General features: G+C 39.7%; 5 protein-coding genes and 2 pseudogenes across 5 annotated transcripts in view; 2 read left to right on the top strand and 5 right to left on the bottom strand.

Annotated features, from left to right (window-relative positions):
• Nucleotides 1–23,377, top strand: part of LOC134328786 (uncharacterized) — a 765,451-nt gene that overhangs the window by 286,843 nt on the left and 455,231 nt on the right. The gene's annotated exons all lie outside the window — the stretch shown is intronic.
• Nucleotides 1–23,377, bottom strand: part of LOC134329498 (zinc finger protein 420-like) — a 150,033-nt gene that overhangs the window by 79,572 nt on the left and 47,084 nt on the right. The gene's annotated exons all lie outside the window — the stretch shown is intronic.
• LOC134329755 (5S ribosomal RNA) lies at nt 2,403–2,511 on the top strand (annotated as a pseudogene).
• LOC134329053 (histone H4) lies at nt 15,901–16,215 on the bottom strand. The gene has a single exon (XM_063010300.1). It carries the CDS (start codon nt 16,210–16,212, stop codon nt 15,901–15,903), a length of 312 nt encoding a protein of 103 aa, XP_062866370.1. The 5' UTR covers nt 16,213–16,215.
• Nucleotides 18,670–19,085, bottom strand: LOC134328912 (histone H3-like; annotated as a pseudogene).
• LOC134328972 (histone H2A-like) lies at nt 19,735–20,143 on the bottom strand. The gene has a single exon (XM_063010210.1). It carries the CDS (start codon nt 20,141–20,143, stop codon nt 19,757–19,759), a length of 387 nt encoding a protein of 128 aa, XP_062866280.1. The 3' UTR covers nt 19,735–19,756.
• Nucleotides 20,722–21,384, bottom strand: LOC134328880 (histone H1-like). The gene has a single exon (XM_063010114.1). The coding sequence runs from the start codon at nt 21,341–21,343 to the stop codon at nt 20,741–20,743; it is 603 nt and encodes a 200-aa protein (XP_062866184.1). The 5' UTR covers nt 21,344–21,384; the 3' UTR covers nt 20,722–20,740.

The following is a 23,377-nucleotide window of genomic DNA, read 5'->3' on the forward strand; positions in this document are numbered from 1 at the left end:
ATCCAGTATTCCAAACTATATTTATGCAGTGCAGTACAGTCTCAGTCTAATTTAAAAACACAAGTAATCTTTGAAACGTTACCTTCACTCATGCCACGCTTATCAGCATGGCACAAGAATTGGATGTCCTTGCCACATGAACTGCAGAACGTTGTTTGAGAATACAGGCTGAATCCACAAAATGGACAATACATTGCTCTGTAGGACAACAAATAAAGCATTATTAGGCAGGTACCCACTGTGGTTGGACATTTTAACAGAGGTCTAGTTAACAGACAATAGCCACTTAACATGAATTGTACAGCATGTTGTTCAACACCTCTGTTGACTTAACATAATCGATTATCTGTTTTACTAACGTTACCGAAGTGATGTCGGTTACGACGTAGCTAGCTTCACAATAATAATAACGTTCGATGACAGTCTACATAACTATGTCGATATAAACACAGTGAACAACGTTGATCATTTGTAACAACATTTAACGACATTAATCACAGAATCATCATTAATCACATAGCAACAAAGTTATCACTTACTTTTCAAACTTGACTGCTGCTAGCTTCCGTTGTGGCTTAACTTCTGTTGTGGCTTATTTTTATTTGCATTGAGACTTCTTTTATTTGCATTGTGGCTTAATTTATTTGTGTCGTGACTTTTTTTATTTGCGTTGTGACTTTTTTTATTTGTGTTGTGGCTTAATTTATTTGCGTTGACCCTTCTGGGCCACTGTACTAATTTCCTTTGGAATCAATAAAGTATCTATCTATCTATCTATCTATCTATCTATCTATCTATCTATCTATCTATCTATCTATCTATCTATCTATCTATCTATCTACAGGGGTTGGACAAAATAACTGAAACACCTGCTTTTAGACCACAATAATTTATTAGTATGGTGTAGGGCCTCCTTTTGCGGCCAATACAGTGTCAATTCGTCTTGGAAATGACATATACAAGTCCTGCACAGTGGTCAGAGGGATTTTAAGCCATTCTTCTTGCAGGATAGTGGCCAGGTCACTACGTGATGCTGGTGGAGGAAAACGTTTCCTGACTCGCTTCTCCAAAACACCCCAAAGTGGCTCAATAATATTTAGATCTGGTGACTGTGCAGGCCATGGGAGATGTTCAACTTCACTTTCATGTTCATCAAACCAATCTTTCACCAGTCTTGCTGTGTGTATTGGTGCATTGTCATCCTGATACACGGCACCGCCTTTGGATGCACATGGTCCTCCAGAATGGTTCGGTAGTCCTTGGCAGTGACGCGCCCATCTAGCACAAGTATTGGGCCAAGGGAATGCCATGATATGGCAGCCCAAACCATCACTGATCCACCCCCATGCTTCACTCTGGGCATGCAACAGTCTGGGTGGTACGCTTCTTTGGGGCTTCTCCACACCGTAACTCTCCCGGATGTGGGGAAAACAGTAAAGGTGGACTCATCAGAGAACAATACATGTTTCACATTGTCCACAGCCCAAGATTTGCGCTCCTTGCACCATTGAAACCGACGTTTGGCATTGGCACGAGTGACCAAAGGTTTGGCTATAGCAGCCCGGCCGTGTATATCGACCCTGTGGAGCTCCCGACGGACAGTTCTGGTGGAAACAGGAGAGTTGAGGTGCACATTTAATTCTACCGTGATTTGGGCAGCCGTGGTTTTATGTTTTTTGGATACAATCCGGGTTAGCACCCGAACATCCCTTTCAGACAGCTTCCTCTTGCGTCCACAGTTAATCCTGTTGGATGTGGTTTGTCCTTCTTGGTGGTATGGTGACATTACCCTGGATACCGTGGCTCTTGATACATCAAGCTAATTGAACCTTCACACTCTGCTCTTACTGGTGCAATGTGCAATTAATGAAGATTGGCCACCAGACTGGTCCAATTTAGCCATGAAACCTCTCACACTAAAATGACAGGTGTTTCAGTTATTTTGTCCAACCCCTGTATGTATGTATGTATCTATCTATCTATCTATCTATCTATCTATCTATCTATCTATCTATCTATCTATCTATCTATCTTTTTAGCAATTCTCAAAAAGTGCCACAAGAGGGCGACATTGCAATATTTTTTTGTACCATGCTCTCAAGAAAACACAAGGCCAAAATTTCAGTGGTCTGTCTACCTGCATGTGCTCTTAACATAGCCTGTAGCTGTAGCATTAAGGCGCTGTTTACTTAAACAAAAGTATCAAGTGAAGGACCAAAGCAATTCATTCATTTATAGACGGTGGTGTTTATGCTGTTACGCTTTAACCTGTAAACAGTTTTACAGGAAAATAAATGATGTCTAAAATAACAAAAAACACGACAACAAATAATCTAAACATACTGAAGTGAAAGGCTGAATGATGGACGTCTTTAAAAGGGAAACTATTTACAGCGTCTCTCGCTTACGGCCACACCACCCTGAGAACGCCTGATCTCGGAAGCTAAGCAGGGTCGGGCCTGGTTAGTACTTGGATGGGAGACCGCCTGGGAATACCAGGTGCTGTAAGCTTTTCCTCACACATCTTTACTTCAACCTCCTGCTAAAGGAACCGAACATTTTTCTTTTTTTCTTCATCATCAAAGCAATACGTGAAGAAAAAGGCCAGCTGACACTTTCATTCTGAGTAAAACACTTATCCATCCTGGCTGTACGAAAGGAAATTATTTTGTCAATATAACTTAAAAAAAATTAACGAATAACTTTATTTTCCTGCTTTTAAAATGTAAACGAAAAACCAAATTAGGATTTTTAGCATTTTAGTGACTTTAAAAATGAAGTTCAAAATTATGTCCAGACATCATCCCCATCTAGTGGTGCTAGAAATAAGTTACATCTTGTATATGTGGTATAGATTTGTGACATTATTGTTATTATTTATTTATTTATTTATTTATTATTACTGTCTTTTTAATAATTTGTTGTTGTGTCTGTTTACATAAAAGTATCAAGTGGAGGACCAAAGCAATTCATTCATTTATACACGGTGGTGTTTCTGCTTTTATACTTTAACATGTAAACAGTTTTCAAAAAAGAAATGATTTAAATATCAACAAACACGACAACAAATAATAAAAAATATAACAACAATAATAAAAAATAAGTGAATAATACACTGCTCACAAAAATTAGGGGATATTTCAAAATGAATATGAAGCAATAAAAAAAAGAATCATTCGATTTTTTTTTTTAAACAAGAACATCAGAAAAGCAAACGACAAGTCAAAGAAAGTTGTTTGATTATGCAATTGAGATGCAAACTCAATTATTGTGATTGAGTAGCAAGTGACATATTGGTGGGGGTGAACAGAAGCATGTCAAGCTGAACAAGAGTGCCACACTTTGACTGTTCAGTAGGGTGTATGGGCACCCAAAACACACTGACAGCGATGGGGCATGGACAGGACCAGATTGTCCAGCAGTTCTTGTGGGATCCTCTGCCACTCTCGCTCCAGGGCAACTTCCAGCTCAAGAAGTGTTGTGGGAGGCATTGGACGGTTTGCCAGACGTCTTCCCAGTGCATCCCAAGCATGTTCAATAGGATTCAGGTCTCGAGAACGTTAAGGCCAGTCCATGCGTTCGATTCCTGCCTCCTGAAGCATGTTGTTGACGAGATGCGCACGGTTGGGCTTTGCATTATCGTCCATGAAAAGAAAGTTGTTTCCAACTGCTCCAGCGTAGGGTACCAATATAGGGTGCAGGACCTCATCTCGATATCGGACAGCAGTCAGCGAACCGTTTCTGATGCCAGCCCACACCATGATTCCACCACCACCGAAGGAGTCCCTTTCTCGCATGAAACGTGGATTCTCCCTCGTGTTCCTCGTTCACGCCAGATCAGGACACGATGATTGTCAGGCTGCAGACTGAACGTGACTCATCAGAGAAGAGGACAGTTGACCACTCATCACAGGTCCAATGACGATGCTCATCAGCCCACCTTCTACGGGTTCTACGGTGTTCATTCAGCAGATAACTGAATGCATACCATTGGTCACCGGACATGCAGTCCAACATGATGGAGCCGATTTTGTATGGTCTGGGTGCATATCCATCGTCTAGTGGCAGCAAGAAACTGTCCCCGCAGCTCTGTTTCATTGCTGCGCCTGTTCCTTCTTGCCAATAAGGTCAAGTAATGGTCATCTCTTGCTTTTGTGTGTGTCTGTCGCCTGTGTTTGACCATCTTCAGGACGTCCTATGGCTCTCCAGGCTTCACAGTTGGGCAAATCGTGTTGCAGGGGCATTGCAAGGGCTGGGAAATTGCAGGATGTGCACTTTTAAGATCAGGGAACGTGCAGATACTCCAGTACTTCCAGCCTTTTTTATAGTGCATTTTCACCAATAAAATAAAAGTTGGTTTGCATGATCGAACAACTTTCTTTGACTTGTCGTTTGCTTTTCTGATTTTTTTGTTTAATAAAAAAAAATCAAATGCTTCTTTTTTTATTGCTTCATATTCATTTTGAAATATCCCCTAATTTTTGTGAGCAGTATATGGATGGATGGACGGACGGACGGACGGACGGACAGACAGACAGACAGACAGACAGACAGACAGACAGACAGATACTTTGGTCTCCAGTAGTTTAACAAAGAAGAGAAACTAATACAAATAAAGTAAGTAAATAAGGTGCATTTATACAGCATATGGTATGCAACAAAAAAAAGTATGTGCAAATTGTGCATCTTGCAGTATTATATCTATTCTTATGAACAATATTTAAAAATATATAAGAATACATTTAGAGATAAGGATATTGCTATAGTTATAGCTATTAAATATATACAATGTAACGGTTATTGGTATATATATATATATATATATATATATATATATATACTGTATATATCTCTCTCTCTCTCTCTCTCTCTCTCTCTCTCTCTCTCTCTCTCTCTCTCTCTATATATATATATATATATATATATATATATATATATATATATATATATATATATATATATACAGTGTCAAAAAGTATTTAGTCAGTCACTGATTGTGCAGGTTCTCCTACTTAGAAAGATGAGAGAGGTCTGTAATTTTCATCATAGCTACACTTCAACTATGAGAGACAAAATGAGAAAAAAAAAATCCATGAAATCACATTGTAGGATTTTTAAAGAATTTTTTTGTAAATTATGGTGGAAAATAAGTATTTGGTCAATAACAAAAGTTCAACTCAATACTTGGCCCACCACAGTATCCTCACGGCATGTCCATTGGCCAATCACAGCAATGTCCCTCCCCCAGGATAAACCGTAATCACAACCACCAGTACAAAAAAAACTATGAATGAGTGCGAGATGGAGAAAGGGTCGAAAAAGCGTACAGGAGGTGCAGAAAAAGCCCGTGATAAAACACAGAAAAAGCTGCAAGCAGATGCAGAAAAGTGCAGGAAACTGGACAACCTGTTTGGCAGTGAGGAACTACAGCATAGCCAAAGAGCAGAAAAGGAAAAGTTAGTGTTCAGTGACTCTGCTTCGTTAGTAACGCCGTTTAAGAAGAGACTGTGGGCCCATCTCAAATGTCGCCTATGCCCTGCTTAGGGTACTTCCTAACAGTACAAAACATTTCTTTTAACAGTCGCTGAATGATTAATAAGTAGTTATCTAAGCTACTGTTGGATATCAGGGGCTTTAAACCAGCCGTTTTAAGGACGATTTTTGTAAAAGTTCTATTATGTCATGTCCAACATAGTGCACTACATAGGGCGGTGGATATAATTTGAGATGGTACCATTAGTCTCTGGGGGGTATTCCAGAAAGCGGGTTAAGTGATTAAACCGGGTAAGTTAACTCAGAATTAAGGAAAACTCGGGGTTTTCCGTTCCAGAAACCGAGATTAAAGAGAGCCTGTGTCAGTTACTATAGCAACTAACGCTCCGAAGCTAACCTGCTCGCTGGCAGGTTAACTTAAACCTAACCCGGGGTTACACACACTTCTCTCATGCAAACCCGGCGTGTTCTTTCATCCAGGATCCAGTGGATCCCGACGTGCTAATTATTCGAAGAGATCTTAATCGGAAACGAGTCATTAAACTCAGATTAGTCATTTCCCGATTAATTTCTCTGCGAACCTTTCCGTTTTTTGTCAGTCAATTCGGCGAGAGTGGGGACGGTTGCAACATTATTAATCACAATATTAATAAAAAGGCTTGTTATAGCATTAATTACAACATTATGAATGGAATGTTATGGATTAATATAGAATACCTTTAACACACACACAGTTTAGTAAGCTAAAATAATTTGTGGTTCAAATTAATTGTAGTAATTAACCCCAAACATGATTGTTACTTAAAACAGGGCCTATATATGTATATATACAGTCACATTAATGAATGAAAACCCTATCTGTACACAAGAAAGTCTTTGCAAAATTATGTCAAAGAATGATTTTACTACATATCGATGAATGTTGCAACTGCCCTGTTATGGGTCTATTCAAGTATTATTTTTTACACATTTGCAATATTACATTGTGGATCAGCCCTCACTTCTTTGCAGACTTTATGCATTGCTCTCCGTTTTTTGTATGTTGGTCCATCCAAAAAGTATGCCTAGCACTGAAACTCTTGTTTGTCTGTAATAAACATCAAAGATGAATGCCACAGAATAGCAGGTTTGTCTTTAATAATAAAGATAAAAACTGAAAAGTAATAAAAAAAAATTGCTCTGCACCATCTTAAGGATTCCCAAGGGTTAGTGGCTGCATGGATGGAGCCCACATTCCCATTAAAGCACCAGCAGAAAATGAAAAGGATTAGGTGAACAGCAGACAGAATATCCCTCCACGTACAGGTAGTGACCATTATCTTAAAAAATAAACAAATGTTTTAAATAAAACAGAGTAACATTTAATACACATTCTGCAACTTACTGTTCTCCATCAAGATCTTATGTGATGCTACCCACATTACAAATATTGAAGCCAAATGGTCAGGCTCTGTGCATGATCACTGAAAATAAAACAGTGCAACGAGTTCATTTCCTTGTCCTTATTCTTTAGTAAGAACATTTATATTTATACACCCTTCGCACTGACACCCATCTTAAGTTCAAGCAACTGAATTTCTAGCCTTGTCTGTTTTATATGCTCCACCTGAGGATCACACTTTGCAATTTGTTTCTCCAGATGGACCTTGTATAGATCATTTACACCCAACTTGAAAGAAAAAGGCAAAAATAGCATGTTATGATCAAACATAGCTTTTTGTGTTCTCAATATTTCATATATTTGGTAAGACATTTTTACTGTTCTAAGCTGAGCTTTGGAGGTGGATGGTCCCTCATCTGATTCGGGACTGCCCATCACATTCTGTTAGAGGACAGTCATACACATTACCATGGTAGATCAAATGAAATGCCATGCTCTATGTTCAACATATCCTGTACCTCTATAGGCCTCCCAGTATCATCCCACCTTGAGGCAGAGGAGATGGTTTCTCTATCGTCCTTCAACAGTGTTTTTTTTTTGTTTTGGGATTAAAGAACATTATTTATATTCATCAGGATCTAGGGACATTTAGATCACTAACAATTGCAGGAGGCTCAAAACCACTCCACCAATCACTGGAGAGATGGCAATAAAAAGTGTTCAGACTGCACCAATGCAGTTCTTAATATTCCACAGTTTATGCACTACAAACTAATGATTTACATGTAATAAACATGCCTTGAACATAGACAGTTTTTGTATTTTATTTTTATCTGCTGCTATGTGCATCTGATTCCACTTGGATTACACCTAGGTTGAATAAATGAAAGGGAAAAAACGTGTAAAATCGTGATAAACTGACATATTAAAAATTTTGCCCTATCCTTCTGATAAATGTTGAATTATGTTTCAACAAGTTTTTTTTATTGAATTTAAACTCACGCATTAACTCACATTTAACTAACTTTTTTTTTTGCCATTTGCGACATCTTTTTTTTACGGACGATGCTGTATTACTTTTACATTTCAAACATTTTCATGATCTGCACATGCAAACATTAAAATAAACAGTTCTATTGGTGTAAAATATTACGGACTACTTTTTCTTTCATTCACATCCATGATAAATCCATTTATCGCCACTCCATTGAGAATGCCTGTTTATAGTTAACTGTGAACGCGCTTCTGCTGGGTTCAATCTACTCAGAGTTGAGTAATCTAACCCTGAACCACTTTTCTGGAACCGAAAACTCCGGCTATGACACGGTGAGATAAGTCAACTCGGAGTTCAGGGTTAAGTTTAAAGTTTGTTAAACCCGCTTTCTGGAATACCCCCCTGCTCTTTAGAAAAAGTAAACACTATCTTGTCCTCTATAACACAGAAAGGAAAATGCAGTTGTTCAGTACATTTTTAAGAGTGATTATGTGCAGAGCTCACATGGTTCATTTCCCTTGTCAACATATAAAGTATTTATTACTTTGCTCATCGGAGCAATGCACTAATTTGGAACAAACGTGAATCACGTGTGAATAAAAGTGCGAAAAAAGCATATTTACCAGTGTTAAAGGTTTAATGAAAGAAAGGTTTAATTTTATTTCTTGCGGTTTAATGAGACAGGATGGAGAAATCCAATAGAACCATTTAAGAAATTGTAAATTTTATGTGTGTGATAGATGGATAGAACTATTAATCCCAAAGGAAAGGTTTGGAAATATATATATTTGTTTGTAGTTATTTTTTTATTATTTTAATTTTTATTATAGTGAGTTATTAACTTTAGTGGTAAGATAGATTGCAACGAGGTGAACCCCGTGGGTAATGTCGGTCGATTGGTCTGAGACCCGGAATAAGTTGAGGACCCGATATGCTTCCTTTTCTGCCTTATTTATTTACACATATATACACACGACGCTATTTACAAATAAACAATTACGCGCACACTGGACGAAACAAAACGAAAAGTTCACAAACATCCACTAACACTCTGATCATGTTTTAACTCACAACTCATTTGACTACAAAGTCATACACCCAGTTGTGGTCTCCCCCTACCACGGTAGATTGCCCCCCTATATTATCTACCTGTGTGGGCTTTTATTGTGGTAGCCCCTCCCCCTCGGCTGAGCCGATATATTTAAAGGGTAGCTAGGTAACAATATGCACCCATTACACATCTAAACACTAGTAAATACATCAATATTTATACTTATATTAAATCACACAGATGGCCATGGCACTTACCCCTACATACAATTATTTACATTAAATTTCAGTGCACCTTTACTCTCCCTTCCTGGTTTTTCTCCCCCTCTCCTTAACAGAGGATAGTACTACCCAGGTAGGTTAAACATCAATATGTCATCGTGATGGGTAAGTTACCCTTACTTCATCACATAGATGAAAACTATTAATATCAATCATCTAACATTTGATTAGGGGGTGATATGTGTGGCGCGATGTGCTTGTAGTGGGCTGGTCAAGAAAAAAGTCCAGGGCTGAATTTTGTTCCCAGTCCAGCCCTGCCCTCCCCCACCCCACTTAGTTACACGAGGGAATCTAAATTTTAGGAACACCTGAATTTAAAGGTATCCAGTACAAAACCATCACTGACTGTAGACTCAAACTGCTAAAACACATGATTACATTCACACCTGTGTGTGTTTTATCTACATTTAAACCCTCATTTGTTTAAATACCAAGTCATGCAGGTGAAAAACGAGGTGAAAGCATCAGTATGTGTTGTGTGTTGGACGGATTAAAGCTCTGAGTACAGCCTGAGTTTACAGTTGAATAGAAGAGTAAAACAGGTCTTACCTGCAGCAGCTTCACACTTTCCTCGTGCTCCAGTCTGTTCCTCTCTCGGGACTCCAGCTCGTGCCGCTCCACACAGCGCTGATGATGCTCGCGCAGCCTCTGAAACCTCCGTGTCTCGCGCGCACCGAGCATGATTATAATGATGCGTTCAAGGTGCACAGAGAAAGTGCAGAACTGCACACGTGCGTTTATGATGGCGGGGTGTTTTATCAAATGTTTCAGTGCCAATTTACTTCTCATGAAGTTAATCACTCTCCCATAAAATCATTACCCAAACACAGCTTCAGAGACATTTTATTAAACGCTTTAATGTGTTGTAGAAATCTGTACATTCAAGAAAATACAACATTCTTTTTAATAATATCAATTATCAGGTCAGGGGATGGCTTAATTAACTCAGAAGGAGCTCAAATTGTTGTATGACTTCAAAATAATTACTTAAACAAAAGAGGGCTGAGCAGTTTTTCATTTCAGAATAAAATATATTCATACAGATCAAGTTAATAAACAATTTCAGTGTGTCTTGAATAAAGCATTAGTAGTTCACAGGTGCTTAATTGCTCTCTCTCTATCCCCTCCCCCACCCTGACTCTGGACCTGTTATGACATGAACCAGTGTGACATGAACGCAGTATGAAATGTCCCACCACAACACTACACTATATTTAATGCTATTTATTTTTACTGATGCTTTTACATCAGATACAGTAGATAACAACATATTGTGCTAAATAATTTAGCATGAACTACATGTATAGAACAAATGGATACTTCTGATCAAATTCCATGTTTTACTGATTTTGTAAAATTAAGTAAAATAAAAAAAGAAAAATAAGTTTACACATTCTCTACAGGAAACAAAGTGCTGCACATTTTAATGCATGATTACTTTTTACTTGCTGAATGTAAGTACTAGGGAAAAAAACACAATGTGCCTGGTATAAAAGTAATAATGCATTAAAAAGCTAACTTTTTTTTCTTTTAGTTACATACAGAAAAAATATTGTTCAAATTTGTATCCCATAGAATAGACATTAAGACGTTTAAACCAATAACAAAACATGCAATTCTGAGCTGTGCCCAAACCACTGCGTATTATGTATTTATATAACATGTAGGACATCTTTATAGTGTGATTTGAATATTTGTGCTCTGTCATTCAATTTGAAAAGAGAAAACCTGATCCTGAAGTTTACTTGGAAAGCTTATTTTCTTGCCCCTCCCCCACACCCAGTCCTGCATAAATGTAAAAAAATGGCATAAATGTAAGTCGCTCTGGATAAGAGCGTCTGCCAAATGCCATAAATGTCAATGTAATTTGATTATTACTGTTGTATATGTATACATAACAGTAAATGAAAGCAGTAGTATTAATTAAACAGTACATACAAAAAATCCCCAGATGTGGAACTGCATCGTCAAACATTTTAAAGTATGAGAACCAAGCACGTTAATCGTTAATCTATCCCATAATTCAACTGGAGCTGCAAGGATATTCAAAGCAGAAGATGAAAAATGTCAGAAAGCAGGGAGTTGGCTGTTTACAACCAAAAAAAACAGCCAACTTAATCCAGTTGATCACTAGACCAATGTCCTCCTCAGTGGACATTTTCCTGCTCATTTATTTAAAAAAACCATTAAATACCCTGATGTGTGAAAACTGTACATTTACCATCCTAGGTTGGTTTGATGGTTATTCACCACCCACTGATAGGTACAGATATTTACCATGCTAGATATCTATCGGGTGGCTGTGATGCATTGGCAAGCTCTTGGATCACAGCTCTGAAGAGTTGATAAATAGTGATCAAGTCACTCAAAATGACTAAAGAGTTTCACTTGGTCAGCTTTTCAGTCAGTCAAATAAGGGTACTTCCATCAGGATGTGAAAGGGCTTGGACCCATGGGTCAGTCCGGCCTCATCAGAATTGGGTGTAACATAGATGCTTTGACAAAAGAACATGCTAGAAATGGCTGATATAAAAAGGGGCAGTGGAAAAACATGGACATATGCATGGGAATGACCCGTGTTGCATTTTTGGCAAATTATTGTCATGTGTTTGTAGGGCGGCACGGTGGCTTAGTGGGTAGCACTGTCGCCTCACAACAAGAAGGTCCTGGGTTCAATCCCAAGGTGGGGCGGTCCGGGTCCTTTCTGTGCAGAGTTTGCATGTTCTCCCCGTGTCCGCGTGGGTTTCCTCTGGGTGCTCCGGTTTCCTCCCGCAGTCCAAAGACATGCCACCAGGCTAATTGGAAACACTGAATTGTCCTATAGATACCTAGCCGCTAGATGCACAAACCAGTGCATTGTAGTGCCGGTCCAAAGCCCGGATGAAATAGGGAGGGTCGTGCCAGGAAGGGCATCCGGCATAAAAACTGTGCCAAATCAATGTGCGGATCATGATCTGCCGAAGAGCTGACCCCGCAACCGAGTGGGACAAAGGCCCAGGAGAAGAAGAAGATTGTCATGTGTTTGTAAATACATCTTTTTGGATGCAACAACTCTTTTTATATGTGTGTTCAGTTTTAATCTGAGAAGCAGCCTTTGAAAATGGGTATCGTTGAGTGTCATCTTTGTCTGAAGTACCTTTCGTGGTTGACCCAGCACCTAAAAAGGATTTGCAGTTCTCCCAGGGGCTTTAGTAAAGTTTAGTACTTGAAATTCTAAGTGCTGACCTTAAGAAAACATGGCAAGTCTGCATGGATTTTGCTCGAATCGTTGTCCAGATAAAAAATACTTTGGAATGCCTGAACGTCTGACCCTTCTAGAGCCTGTTTGGACACGTTCCAATTCCAATATATTCCCATTCAAATCCCATAATAACTTTTTGGACACCACTTGGGCCGTTTGACTTAAAACTCAACTATGTGGGCAGTCAACACCTCTAGAAGAAATCTGAAAAATCTGAAAGCTCTAGGTCCACATAAAGATTTTTAAGGCCTTTCAGTATTTCTCCTCCTTCACTGAGAAAGGCATAAGGCCAAGGTGCAAGTCTGCATGAATTTTGCTCGAATCGTTGCCCCAATGAAAAATACTTCGGAAAGCCCGAACGCTTCCAAATTTGAGTATGTCGACAATGTCGCCAAAATTTTGGACCCATCGGACCTTGCTACCCCGTTTGGACACGTCCAAATCCCAATTTATTCCCATTCAGATTCTTACACGCTCTATGTAACACTGCTTTGAAGGTCCGATCGACTCAAAACTCGAATGTGTGGGCTGTGGACACCTCTAGAAGCAGTGTGAAAAATCTGGAAGCCCTAGGTCCACTTGAACATTTTTAAGGCCTTCCTGTGTTTCTTTTGCCTGACTTTGAACCATTTCTAAAGGTTCCAGAACCTCTAGGACAACAAAACTTGTTTGCATTACAAACTACGAGTTTTCCCGAGTGTAACCATACCAAATTTGTCTACCTAAGTGCCCAATAAACATGTTAATTTAGTAGCTAAACGTTATAAAAACGGGGCGATTTTCCGCGATTTCCCTCAAAAGCAGCTCAAGCTGCTGGTGTCAAACAGCATCTACTCATCGAGACAAATCTATTGATATGTGTATCTTGCATGTTGACCACCGGGAAGTATGAAAAACGAGTGTCATTAGCATTCGGTTGCTAACGTAGGCCTCATCGGCTTGGCGGGAATAAACAGTCAAACACTGACACCGGGACTCGATTGAATCGTAATCTAGGAGTCCTCCCGAGTGCATGGGTACCAAATTTGTCCAACAAAGTGCCAAAAAAAATTATATAAAAAGGGGCGATTTTCGGCAATTTCCAGCGGAATTACTGCCGTTTCTGGTGTCAAATGACATCTACTCATCAAGACGAATCCATTGGTATGTGTTTCGTGTCTGTAGACCCTTGGGAAGTGTGAAAAATAAGCATTTGGGCCTTCACTACTGTATGCTGCTTATGGGACCCCACTCAAGTATTCAATATATTGCAAATTGGATGACTTTTCACTGTCCAAAAGCTGTATATTTTTCATGCCTTTATTATACTGGAAATGGTATGAGTTTACTTTTATTTTTATTTGGTCCAAAACCAGTATAATATGACCAAAACCCTTAGAGATTTTTTGGTCCAATTTTTTTCTTTGTTTCTCTGATCTTTTTCAAACTTGCACCATAGGTTGGGGAGGTGGAGACTTAGAGAGGAGCGCAGATTTGGAAGTCCTACCTCGCTCCAAACCTGAGATCTGACATTCCCATTTCCAATATATCGCATAGGTAAAAAATATAGTGGCGGCTGCTGGTCTTTCAAAGAGGGGAAGCTCATTGTCGGCTTACATCATAAAATTTGTCAATTTATTTATATATAAATGTATAAATTCTCCCCTTTGTTAGTTTTCAAGAAAATGGCATGAAATGGGTTGCAGTTTGTCTTCCGACTTCACTCGCAAAATCCGTGATGGTACTGAAGCTCCCAGCGACAGCTGTCAATCAAAACGGGATTCAGCCTTTCGACTGATTCTCCAATCATCTTGCAGAAGCTCAGCGTCCAGACCCGCCCACAGCTCATTCACCCCCAGAGACGCTCAGCGTCCGGGGGCGGGACAAAATCGTGGCATTTATCCAATGACCGGCGAGTTTCGAAGTCCCGCCCATGCAGCCCCATAGAAGCAAAGAGACGCTCAGCGTCTGCGGGTAAATGCATGAATGTATGAGTTAACAAAATCGAGTCGATTTGTGATAAGTAGCTGATTCTGAATGAACTCGTCTTCAAGATGAACGTGTTCTAACGCATTTGTAGTCAATGAAATGTTAACACAACTGTACATATTTGACCATTTAATTTTTGACATTTTAGGGGAAGCTGAGCTTCCCTTGCAGTCTTACAGAAATCGCCACTGATATATATATATGTGTGTGTGTGTGTTTGTCAAAATTTGCTTATATAATCATAAATAGACTTATCCCATTTGCAATATATTCTGAATCTCACTTGCAATATACTGTAATGATATAGGATCTCATTCCAGTTGCGACATAAGTCCTACTTGCAATATACTGTAGTAATACATGTCATCCCATTTGCAATACAGAAATACAATTCTGGGGTGGCAGAGCCGGACGGGTTGCGGGCCCCTGCCGGCCTCGGGCCGGGGACCCTGGGTACCGAAAGCAGAGGCGATCTGAGGCCCAAAATACGGGGGGCCCCACGCACAGCGTCCGGCAAAAGGCACGTAATAGATTGCTATCGGGACATTAAGGCACTAATTAGAGGAAGTATTACTGTTATAATGTTATTTACATATATGTACATGTTTAAATGTCTTTTATTTATAGAATGATGAGTTTTTCTTCTTTAAAACAGATTATTTGATGATTAGTAAAAATACTTCAGGGAGAAGAGAGAACTCTTTAGGGATCGGTAAAAGACTGAGATCATATCCTCTTTATAATTAAATTAAAATAATTTTAAAAGAAAAAATAGAGGTTGATGTTTATTTAAAAACATTTAAATTAATAAGTTCTACACTGTTCAAGCTCCAAACTTAAAAGTTAATCCTGCGCTTGTAATTAATATAGAGTATCTAGATTTTTGGTCCAAGGTCCTGGGTTTCTATTGGACAGACAACATACCGTTCCACGCCCCCTTCTGCCCCATTCACTAGAATCTGTTCTTTGTTGTCTGTTCCCGCTTAATCTGAGGTCGATACATGTTTTAAAACCGAATATAAAAGAATCAATAGCAATATTTTATTAAATTTTATATATAAATATATAGATAGGATAGATGTATATTTTTTGTTTGTTTTTTAAGCGAGGCATTTGGGCACAATGTTTTACTGTATTTTACACAGAGATCGTGTTAATGATTGTAGTGTAACCTACAGTATGGATGTACATTGGTAGTATGCAAACACGCCGTATGAAAACTAAACAAGATCGGATAGTAAACGTAATACTAAAATTACTAATGATAACGCCAAGCTTTTAGGGCTACATAAAGTGAATGTGTTATTTTTACTTATAATGATGCTTTCAAGCTTTTGGGGCTAAACAAGTGATTTGCAAATGTACGCATCAGTGAACGTGCTACTACTATTAATAACAATATTACTAATAAACCAGAAAGAATTTTCTCTTTTGTAGATAATATGGGTGGCTCTTAAAAGAGCCGTTGTGTTAGCGTGGAGGTCTGAACGTTTAACCCCCGAATCCGTACAGGGTGCGTCCCTGGCGTTTCAGAGCGTACACCACGTCCATTGCGGTGACGGTCTTTCTCTTGGCGTGCTCGGTGTAGGTGACGGCATCACGGATGACGTTCTCAAGGAAAACCTTGAGCACACCGCGGGTCTCCTCGTAGATCAAGCCGGAAATACGCTTCACACCACCACGGCGAGCCAAACGGCGGATGGCGGGTTTAGTAATACCCTGGATGTTATCACGGAGAACTTTGCGGTGACGCTTAGCGCCTCCTTTTCCAAGACCTTTGCCGCCTTTTCCTCTTCCGGACATCGTTACTGCTCTGGTCGAGATGAAGCGAGTCAATGCAGGACGAGCGTTCACAGCGAGCCTGTTATTTCCATCTACCGGACCTAGTTGAAGACAATGGGGCGGAGTTAAGCAGCGACCGCCCACTGTGACCGCAGCTGCTCGGAGTAGGCCTCATGTAATGCGCGTACAATACGGAAAGACAGTGTGGGAGAATACAGCAGTGTATTATCAAAAAATCATATTAGTTCAAATCAGTACAGCTGTAGTGAATATTGAATTTGAAACAAACAAATAGCTTTAGAAACCTTTCAGTGCTTGTGAAAGTAGCATTAGAGACACGTTATGATAAAAACAAAGATCTAAAACACCTGCAGTGGTGTAGGAGGAGGTGTAGGGTGAATAAAACATGAAGGTAAAATTGTGTTGGAATGTGTAATATATAAATGGACAACGCCAGTGTTTTTTTCTAGCTTTTGTAGATGTGTGTGTGTGTGTGTGTGTGTGTGTGTGTGTGTGTGTGAAAGAGTGTGTGTGAGAGAGAGAGAGTTAAAAAAAAAAAAAAGTAAAGTAGGTGGATATTTACATTTTCAGCATTTAGCAGACGCCTTTATCCAAAGCGACTTACATTACAGTGTACAGTCTGAGCAGTTGAGGGTTAAGAGCCTTGCTCAAGGGCCCAACAGTGATAACCTAGCAGTGGTGGGGCTTGAACCAGTGACCCTCTGGTTACTGGCCTAGTACCTTAACCACTAGGCTACAGCAGGCCCTGGATATGTGTCACCTGGACTGCTAGAGCCATAGATGTTTTGTTAAAGTGGGTGTTAGGGTCATAAATGAGTAAATAACTAAATAACTACATAAACAATGAATACATTAAACACATAAATACATAAAAAATGTGTAACGCAGTGTTTGGATTTGTCTGTGCTGAACAGTACTGATGCAAGTCTTTATAAGTGACATCTGTGTTAAAAATGTGTTTGTATATTTCACTGTATTGGGAGAAATGGGACGTTATAAGTCATATTCTGCTAAAGCATAACGTTTCATAAACATATTTCAAAGTCAGACACATCTTGATTAAAGTGAAAGTGTTCAAAGCTGTGTATTAATAAAAGCCAAATAAGTGAAAGAAGATATTTTATGTTTCAGTGTTAGCTGTGTTAAAGACATTTCTGAGTTTTAAAAAGAATTATTTTAAAAAAAGTGCATCTTAATAAGTGAAATAACTGTGAAATACAAGAACGTGAACAATGCACAACATTCAGGTGTGAAGCTTTGCTAGCTCAAATACAAAAGCAACAAAATCTTTTTATAGCGCTTTATGTACTTTTGGGACATCACAAAGCTGGTCTTGACTGCTTCAAAGGACTGAAAAACAGCAAATAAAGTCATTAAGTTCCAAAAGTTATAGAAATAAGATTTTGTGTATTGTTAATATGAAAACCTACACTGTTTATGCCCACCTGTTTTCGTGAAAGTAAATTAAGGTACCTATTTAGGGTTAACAACCTTTTGGGGTTATCATAGTTCAGGTCAGAAATAACTTGGGGTTATCGTAATTTGGGTTTGAAGGAGGTTGGGCTTAAATTGGACTCAACAGATATCATCTGTGCTGCCTAGGAACACAAGTCGCACCTGGAGGTGATGAACCACACCTGGGTCCTCATGCCTTCAGATCAGGTAGCGAGAACAATGAGTTCCAGCCTGAGTGTGAGTACCAGCCGGAGAACCTGCAAACGGAGACAAAAACCCGTCAGAAATGGGAGTCGGTGCTGCGGGACTCAGAGGACAAAGGTTAAAGTTACACACACACACACACACACACACAGTACAAAATACAGACTGTGTACACCGTGCAACACCAACGCCACTAAATTCTCGTGACAATTTTTTTATATTACATAAAAATAAATAAAAATATACATACATAAAAGAAAACACACACATACACACATAAACACACAGATTTAGTTCGTGTTTTCACATTTTGGCCACGAGATGGAAGAAACGCTCCACTAATCATCTATTGGTTCTCCATAACATTATAATTACAGTTACTACTACTACTACCATCACCAATAATACTATTATTACAACAACTATAATAGAAATAAAAATCATTATTATGAGTAATTATGATTATTTACACTTAATATTTTACAGTAGATCTGTTCTAAAATGCCTGTAATTACCCTGTGTTGAGTACCTAGAATAGTATTTTATTATTGATTTATTATTCTGAATAAATGTGTTTATAATTGTTGTAAGAACATGTAAAGTACATCTCTACACACACACAAACACTTTTTCCTAATATTTATAACTGATAAATATAACTAAATTATAACTCGGAACACACACACACCAATAATAAATAAATAAATAAAAAAAGTTATGAAAAGTGCCCATTTCAGTGGAAGCATGTAAGTGGCTCTTAAAAGAGCCTTTGTGGATAACTGGATGGAGTGGGATCGTTTAAGCCCGCTCTCCGCGAATACGGCGGGCCAGCTGGATGTCCTTAGGCATGATGGTCACCCTCTTGGCATGGATGGCGCACAGGTTGGTGTCCTCGAACAGACCGACCAGGTAAGCCTCACTGGCCTCCTGCAGAGCCATGACGGCAGAACTCTGGAAGCGCAGATCGGTCTTAAAGTCCTGAGCGATCTCTCTAACCAGGCGCTGGAAGGGCAGCTTGCGGATGAGCAGCTCAGTGGACTTCTGATAACGGCGGATTTCACGCAGAGCCACGGTACCTGGCCTGTAACGGTGAGGTTTCTTCACACCGCCAGTAGCCGGGGCGCTCTTGCGGGCAGCTTTAGTGGCGAGCTGCTTCCTCGGCGCTTTACCACCGGTGGATTTACGAGCGGTTTTTACTGCTTGGTTCTTGCCATCGCGTCTGGAACTCTGTACTTCACGAACTGTAGGACAGAATATGTTAGCCCGCCCAACACGCTCTTTTTAAGTACCAGAGCCGCTCCGCGCTCATTGGGCGTCTTGATGACGAACTTTTCTCATTGGACGAACGAGCTTACGTCAAATGTCGCTGACTGGTCGGAGTTCTGCCGCTGTCTCGTTTCAAAAAACAGTATTTCCTCCATGCTGTTGGCGGGATTTATAATACTTTCCTTTGTTTCTTTGTGCTTTTAAAACACAGCCTACAATCGCATTTAAAGTATATAACTATCTAAAAAAATATTCTTGATTATTCGCTAATTTTGCTTATTATTATTGTTATTATTAGTATTATTGTAATTTTTGTTCCATGTGTTCTACACAAACACGTTTGTTGCACCACTTTTAATCGTCTAAATTGTTGGTTTTGCTACTGCAAGTGATATATATATATATATATATATGTAAAGATAAATAGAAAGGGAAAAAATAAATCGTACATATTGATTTGTTAATTTTACCATGTCATAAATCATGTGTTGTATGCCATGTGATTCTATGAAACGATATTACGTTTGTTTCGTTTACACATTATCTGGGGAAATTGCACTTTTTCTGTGGAAATGGGTGGCTCTTAAAAGAGCCTTTTGGTTAGAACACGAGAGCGACTTTACTTGGCCTTGGCTGCTTTCTCGGTCTTCTTGGGTAACAGAACAGCCTGGATGTTAGGCAGCACACCGCCCTGAGCGATGGTTACACCTCCAAGCAGTCTGTTCAACTCCTCGTCGTTACGCACGGCCAACTGCAGATGACGAGGGATGATACGAGACTTCTTGTTATCTCTGGCGGCGTTACCAGCCAACTCGAGGATCTCAGCGGTCAGATACTCCAGCACGGCAGCCAAGTAGACAGGAGCACCAGCTCCCACACGCTGGGCGTAATTACCCTTACGTAGCAGTCTGTGAACACGGCCCACGGGGAACTGAAGGCCGGCACGGGATGAACGAGTCTTGGCCTTAGCCCTAGTCTTACCACTGGTCTTCCCTCGTCCACTCATTTTGATGATCAGATCCGTTCGTCGAACAAAACTGAAGTAAACTGGGAGAGAGCTCGAAGCGGTATAATATAGGCAAACTGCCTCTCTCCTATTGACTTAGAGCGAAGGCACAGCTGAGCCAATCCTAAACGCGCCGTCATGTCCCAGGGAAACACATACACGCCCCTCACATACTGCCCCGCCCCTCCCCCCCTCTCTTCTCCTCCGTTCTCCCGCCCGTGTAATGTATGATACAGAAAAGATTCTCTTAAGCATCAATTACATTATATTATGTCACAATAACATTTACACTAACAATTACACTATGTAAGGTGCTCATATACGTAAATTCACATACATATACACATTTATACGGACAGTTTTATGAGTATGTGTGACAAAATCATTAATACACATAAAACAAGACCAGTTATACTTAGTGTTTTTAACTCCTTGCTTATCACTCTCCACAAAATATGTTTGTATGAATAGTTGTATGTTTGCATGAATGCTTATATGTATGTATGAGTTTAGGAAACGCGACTCTTTATGGGAGGACATAGGTGGCTCTTAAAAGAGCCGTTTTAATAAAACAAAAGTAATAAATCAGGAACAAGTTTACTTCTTCTTGGGTGCAGTTTTTTTGGCCTTGGCCGCTTTGGGTTTGGCTGCCTTGGCTTTTTTAGGACTCTTGGCTGCCTTCTTGGGGGTCGCCGGCTTCTTAGCCTTCTTGGGGCTCTTGGTGGCTTTCTTAGCGGCAGCAGCGGGTTTCTTGACCTTCTTGGGGGACTTCTTAGCGGCGGGTTTCTTGGCTGTTACCTTCTTGGGCTTCTTTGCAGCGGCGGGTTTCTTTGCGGCCTTTTTCACTTTAGGAGCGGCGGCTTTTTTGGCCGCGGGCTTCTTCGCCTCGGTCTGCTTCTTGTTGAGCTTGAAAGAGCCTGAGGCGCCGGTGCCCTTGGTCTGCACCAGGGTGCCCTTGGTCACCAGGCTTTTGACGGTGAGTTTGACGCGGGAGTTGTTCTTCTCCACGTCGTATCCACCTGCAGACAGAGCTTTCTTCAGGGCGGCCAGGGACACGCCGCTCCTCTCCTTGGAAGCGGAAACAGCTTTGACGATCAGCTCGCCGACGCTGGGACCCGCTTTCTTGGGTTTGGCCGCGGTCTTCTTTTTAGGAGCCTTGGCGGGGGCCGAGCTGGCCGGTGCTGGAGCTTCTTCTACCATCGTTGTTGGAGCTAAAACGGCGCTAAGAAAGAGCGAGTGAAGCGCTGTGCTCTGTTGTACAGAGACTCCTCCCTCTTACGAGAGGGGGCGGGGCTTTATAGCACACATGAGAACTGTGTAGACTCAACTCGACCAGCGCAGCTCTGTGTGCTTCCGTGACACATGCGCACTTGTGTTTTCTCATGGCAAATAGTGATTAAAATACAAGTCCTGATATAAAATACGAGGTAATAAAGTGCACGTCGGCCGAACATAAGCTCTCTCGTTCATGTAAAAGCCCGCAAAGGGAACCTAACGACGCTCTGTTTCCTTGTGTTCTGCTAAAACAGCACACCGCTCCTGATGCGTAAAGCGACGCAGCGCACATTTCACATCTTATTACACGTAAAAATATACTGAGGAAACCCGATCTTCTTGTAGACACAGGCTGAAAAGGATAAACCAGACCTTGGTGTTTTCTACATGTATTTATAAGCGGATGTGAGTTTCCTTTTCTACTAGAAAAATAGGCTGTTTAGTACGAAGTAAAACACAGCTACCAAGCAGGACTAGGTCGAGTTCAGGGTGCTTAACTGTCATGTAGCTGAAGGAACAAATGTAAGAAAAAAGTAAACATAACAATTTAGAATAATAATGATGATAATGAAAAGAATATTTTAATACACTAACATTCATTTTTAGTAATTCCTACATATTTGTGCTGTAAGATCTACAGAACATCCTCGTGTCAGCTTTAAGTTCACATATACTGACACATTTCTAAAACAACACATGGCTCCAACATTCACATTCTACTGATCTTTCTAACACTTACAAAACAGATTCAAGTCTATTTTAGTTATTTATCTGATACATCTCTTTTATAAAGTTGCACTTTTTAATGTTTAACTCAGAAATAGCTTTAACACAGCTAACACTGACAAATGTCACTTATAAAGACTTTATAAGTCAGAATTGTTCAGCACAGAAGAATCTGAAAACGTATTTACTCAATTTTTTTTTATTAATTTGTTTAATGTATTCATTGTTTATTTAGTTAATCACTCATTCATGACCCTAACACCCAATTTAACATAACATTAATGGCTCTAGCAGTCCAGGTGAGACATATCCACCTAATTTACTTACATTTTTTACTCTCTCTCTCTCACACACACACCTGCAAAAGCTAGCAACAAACACAAGCTTTGTCCATTTATATATTACACATTCCTAAACACAATTTTACCCTCATGTTTTATTCACCCTACACCTCCTTATAGTACATTGTAATAAAGTTTAGGGTTGCATAGAAGCCCTGTTGAATTTCTTTTTTTAACAAGTTTAAAACTGCAAATTTATTAAAATTAAACTTTAGTTATAGAAAAAATCATGTGTAATACATCAAATCGACTGTGGACCGATTTACTAAGGAAAAACTAATTTTAAACTAACTAAAACAAATTAACATTTCAGAAAACAAAATTACAAAAAAAAAAAAAAAAATTTACAAGAGCTGAAACACTTTTACCAATGCTGAAACAAATTTACAAACGGCCGATCTGACGGAAAGGGTAGGTACAATACACAGGAAGTGCTTGTTGCTTACCTGCTGCCAATCAAACTGTTTTGCAGGGATGAACGGAGTTTGTGATGGTAACACTAAACAATAGTGATGTGCAGATGAAGCCTCATTAAAGCTTTTGAAGTTTTTCCTGATTGTGCTGAAAATAGCTGAGTGGGGGAGGAGGGGGGTGGTTAGGGTTGCACCTATAAAAAATATAACGTGTCTTACACCATCATGAGAACATTATCAAAATGTTGTATTTAGGGTGTTTAACAAATATTTTCATTCTTTATAATAATAAGTCAGATCCATATTTTAGGCAGAACAACACACTCTGCCCACTGCACTACTCATACAGCGGTGTATTAAACAGGTTGTTATGCTGATAAACCTGCTCACACACACCGTTACTAAGAATTAAAACGAATACTACTTAATATAATAACCAAACGCTTTCTAATTCCCACGGTAGCAGCAGTTTCCTTCTG

Source organism: Trichomycterus rosablanca, chromosome 15 (assembly GCF_030014385.1).
Source record: "Trichomycterus rosablanca isolate fTriRos1 chromosome 15, fTriRos1.hap1, whole genome shotgun sequence".
NCBI classification, from domain to species: domain Eukaryota; kingdom Metazoa; phylum Chordata; class Actinopteri; order Siluriformes; family Trichomycteridae; genus Trichomycterus; species Trichomycterus rosablanca.